Source organism: Fukomys damarensis, unplaced genomic scaffold (assembly GCF_012274545.1).
Source record: "Fukomys damarensis isolate Sample0158 unplaced genomic scaffold, DMR_v1.0_HiC HiC_scaffold_37, whole genome shotgun sequence".
NCBI lineage: Eukaryota > Metazoa > Chordata > Mammalia > Rodentia > Bathyergidae > Fukomys > Fukomys damarensis.
In genome coordinates, this window is record NW_022900949.1 from 275435 (window position 1) to 279552 (window position 4118).

A 4118-nucleotide genomic window follows, 5' to 3' on the forward strand; every position below is an offset into this window, starting at 1 on the left:
CATGATCTCCAAGTGTGATGAGTCCAGATTCATCTGCACTATGAAATTTGTGGATAAAACAAGAACCTTAATCATGGTTTATATCAATTATTTCTTAGTTTGGTTTCTTCTCCTATCTTGAACTTTAATTACCTCAACTTTTCTTCTAATATATTTTGTAGAAAATATCTCTGAAATTTAAGTTTGGGGGTTTTGGGGGGATTCTTTGCATATTTGCCTGGTATCCTCTTCACAGACCACGTTTTGACCATATTATGTGTCAGTACTTAGAGCCAGAGAATTTTCAAACTCTCATGCATAGAAATAACACTGTGCGTTATTATAGGATAAGACCCATGTAGGACAGAGCTGAAGGTGTGAAGTGAGGTGGACCCCAAGGATCCAGGAAATGTGAGCGACAGAGCACCAGCCTTCTGAGACGTGAGCTGGCGATTTCCATTCTCTGGACTAAAGTGCTTTCAGATGCCTGTCTAAGGTTGGACTCGGCCCGCAAAACTCTTTAGCAATCAACTTCCCTGCAGAATTCGCAACCAGCGAATAGCCGAGCCCAGGAAGATGCGGAAGGGACAGCGACCCTTCTGGGAGAAGCTTCAGTCGTCCGCTCGCGCTCTGGCGCCGCATGTCCTCCCGCGAGCGGGTCTGCGGGGCCGCGGTGCCTGTCCCCGGGTCCCAGCTTTCCTGCCTCCCAGAGTCCTCCCGAGAGCCGCCTTCACCTCTTTGTTCCGCAAACTGTAGATGATGGGGTTGAGCACGGACGTCACCACCGTGTAGAAGAGGGCCAGCAGTTTATCCGTGCCTGGCGAGCGGCTGGCCTTGGGTCTCAGGTAGGTGACGGACCCTGAGCCGTAGAAGAGGGTCACCACGAGCAGGTGGGACGAGCAGGTGGAGAGGGCTTTGCGGCGGCCCTCAGGAGAGGGCGCGGCCATCACCGAAGCCAGAATGCGGGCGTAGGAGGCGATGATCAGGGAAAACGGGCTGGAGATGCAAAGCGCAGCGGCCACGAAGACCAAAGCCTCGTTCCGGGATGTGTCCCCGCAGGCCAGGGCCAGGATCGGCGGGAGGTCGCAGAAGAGGTGGTCTATCTCACAGGGCCCACAGAAGTCCAGGGAGAAGATAAAACTGGTCTGGCCCAAGCCCACCGTGCATCCCACCCCCCAGGAGGCCGCGGCCAGGCGGGCGCACACCCCCCGGCTCATCCGAGCCGCGTAGTGAAGCGGGGCGCATATGGCCGTGTAGCGGTCGAAAGCCATGGCTGCCAGAAGGCAGCACTCGCTGATACCGAAAAGCGTGAAGAAGAACATCTGCGTGGCACAGGCCTCGCGGGAGACGGCCGGGGCCCGGCTCAGCAGGCTCTGCAGCATCTGCGGTACCACCGAGGCCGTGTAGCCGATCTCCAGGAGAGACAGGTTGGCCAGGAAGAAGTACATGGGGGTGTGCAGGGCGGCGTTGGTGCGGATGGCCAGGGCTATGAGGGCGTTGCCCGTCAGCGAAGCTAGGAACATGAGCAGGACCAGGGCGAACAGCAGGAAACACTGCTCCGCGGCCTCGGAGAACTTGGCAAAGGCAAAACGTGTGACAGACGCGCCGTTCTCCGGCCACGAGGAGCAATTCAGACTCATGGCCCGGAAAAGAGAAGAGCGGAGAACTCAGAAGGGCTCTCCCAGAGGAGGGAAGCGAGCCTTAGGCCCTTCGAGAACGTTCGTGAGGCAGGGAGAGCGATTTCCAACCTGCAAATCCAAGGTTCAAGAAGTTAGGAAATGACCAAGCATCCTCACAGCCTGCACGGCAAGACCTGCGCTGTGCTCCCTCATGGGGCGCGGCGCACACAACAGACTTAATCCAACCTGCAAATCCAAGGTTCAAGAAGTTAGGAAATGACCAAGCATCCTCACAGCCTGCACGGAAGACCTGCGCTGTGCTCCCGCATGGGGGGCTGCGCGCACAACAGACCTACGGCCAAGCAGGAAGTGGACAGGTGCTCAGGGCAGGTCCGCTCCCTCCTCCCTCAGTCAGGGCTCAGATGTCACCACACGGACATCGCGTACTAACGCGTGCTAACACACGCCGAAAAGCTACGCTGGAAGTCAAAATGTCGTCTCAAGGCTGCTCGTTTCTCTGCATTTGCTTTGCCTCCACTTGCTTTCTTCACCCCTTTATTCAGTAATCACCGAGTTCAGAGGAATTTGAAGGACCCTTGTGGGCCCTGGCATTCCGCAATCGACAAAACCCCACTCTTCCCAGATGAGACTGAATTGGAAGGAAGGCAGCTGGAAACCAGGCAGCCCCTTGAAACAACCCCAGGGCTCATCCTGGGGCTGCGCTGCCCCGATGAGAGGGGCAGAGAGGGTTCTTGCACAGCAGAGGCAGGGGCTGAGGTCTGAAGGGAACGTGGGGTGTCCACGCAGGGCACCACGCCATCCACACGTGGCCGTGGGCTTCCAGGGCCCCACAGGGATGCTCAGGGCTTCACCCCAGTGTCCCCTCGTGCAGCCCGCTGCTCTGAACATCACCATTGCTGCACGGTAAAACGCACATTTCTGAAGGTGTTTCAGGGAAATGTGCGAATCGTCACTGGCATTTGACCGAAAGTTTTATTTACCTGTTGTGCAATGGACCTCAGGCCGCATCCTATGAAAACCTTTGCATCTTTACTGCGCACCGAATGCTTTGGGCCGTGTCCTAAGGTGTGGACCTGGAAAGTGAGTACTCAGAAGTAGCATTAAGCTAAACCCTACACAGTGTTTACCCTGGAGAGGGTGAGAAAGGAGGAGGTGTCCCTCGGCTTGTGTGGAGTCTGTTTATGGACATGAACTCGTGTGTTCGTGCCGCAGTTGTTTACACATCAATGCCCGAGACAGCAGATATCGGAAAAAGTGCACCTGTAGGGCTCCAAATCCTGTGAATACCCAAGTCTGCCAGCCACATCCACAGAAATGTGTGCGCAGGGCAGCATCAGTCTCAGAACTGAACACGGAGACGCGTGTGGGCAGCACAGCGGTCCAGAGAGTCCTGGAGATGCTCTGCACCCTGGGAGCCGGCTAGCGCTGGGTGGAAGGCAGCATTTCCTCACGTGCGCTGCTCCCGAATCTCCTTCGTTATCCAAGGAGGAGATGATAACGGGTTTCCCGTCAGGGTGCCGTGCCCTCTGTGCTCCCTCCAGCGAGCTCTCCCGGGGGCGGTTAAGTGCTCCCTGGGCCCAGCTCCGGGGAGACATTTGCACCGGCCCTGTCACTGTGGGCTGTGCCCTGCCAACCTCCCGATGGCTTCACATCTCCATCCCTAAAGTCTCCCCTGATCCCCAGCTTCCCCGTTGCGTTTGCTTTCTGTCCACCTGTCTTGGAAGAGAGGAGCGTGAAAGGATTCCTAGCAGGCGCACACTTCCGCCTTCAGTCCTGGGGAACTGTGAGTCCTCTCCCCTGGTGAACTGAGGGCCGCTGCTCCCCGCACAGGAGCCAGCAGCTGCAGGAGGGCGGGGTCGGCCCCACAGACCTGCTCTGCAGGTGGCAGGTGGGCAGCAGCTCAGGCCGAGCTCAGCCCCGTGGCTGCTGCCGAGACTTCATGCGCGCAGTGCGCTGTGCGGGCGCTCCCTCCTGTAAAGCGCGCACGAACGTGTTCCTGGCTCTGTGACTCATTCAGACAGCAGCGTTTCTCCTGCAGTCAGAGTTCACGGAGGCCCGGGACGAAGCACCGAGACAGTGGTGCGCGCCTTTAACGGAGCAGGTTTTGGGGAGCGTCCTCGTCCTCCTGGTTACACAGCGGGCCTCATCCCACCCGTCACACTCCCGCCTGTGGGGTGACCCTGCGTCCTGGGTGATGCCAGTGAGCAGGCCGGGGAATCCCAGCCCGAGGAACGAGGTCCCCCATTTCCACCTCACAAGACCACGCAGATGTGCGTCTCCGGGGGTCTTGCTCCACCCAGAGAGCAGACGGCAGCTGCCGGCGTCTGTGCTGGGGACCCGGTGAGCGGCTCAGGGGACTGAGACCCGTGGGGACGGAGCACCAAGGCCTGGGTTTTCAGGCTCCTGTGCCCTGTGGTGAGGGCGTCCCTACCTCGCAGAGTTGTCAGGTCACCACTGGGAGCTCGTGAGCGTCTGCAGGAGCCACGGACATCTCCCCTG

General features: G+C 58.4%; 1 protein-coding gene across 1 annotated transcript; it reads right to left on the reverse strand.

The window, feature by feature from the left end:
* Positions 1-498: 498 nt before the first annotated feature.
* On the reverse strand, positions 499-1929 carry LOC104876363 (olfactory receptor 10C1-like). Its single transcript, XM_010644335.2, has 2 exons — positions 1845-1929; positions 499-1727 (listed from the first exon to the last, which is right to left on the reverse strand). Exon 2 carries the CDS (start codon positions 1617-1619, stop codon positions 591-593), a length of 1029 nt encoding a protein of 342 aa, XP_010642637.1. The 5' UTR covers positions 1620-1727; positions 1845-1929; the 3' UTR covers positions 499-590.
* Between the last annotated feature and the right edge of the window lie 2189 nt (positions 1930-4118).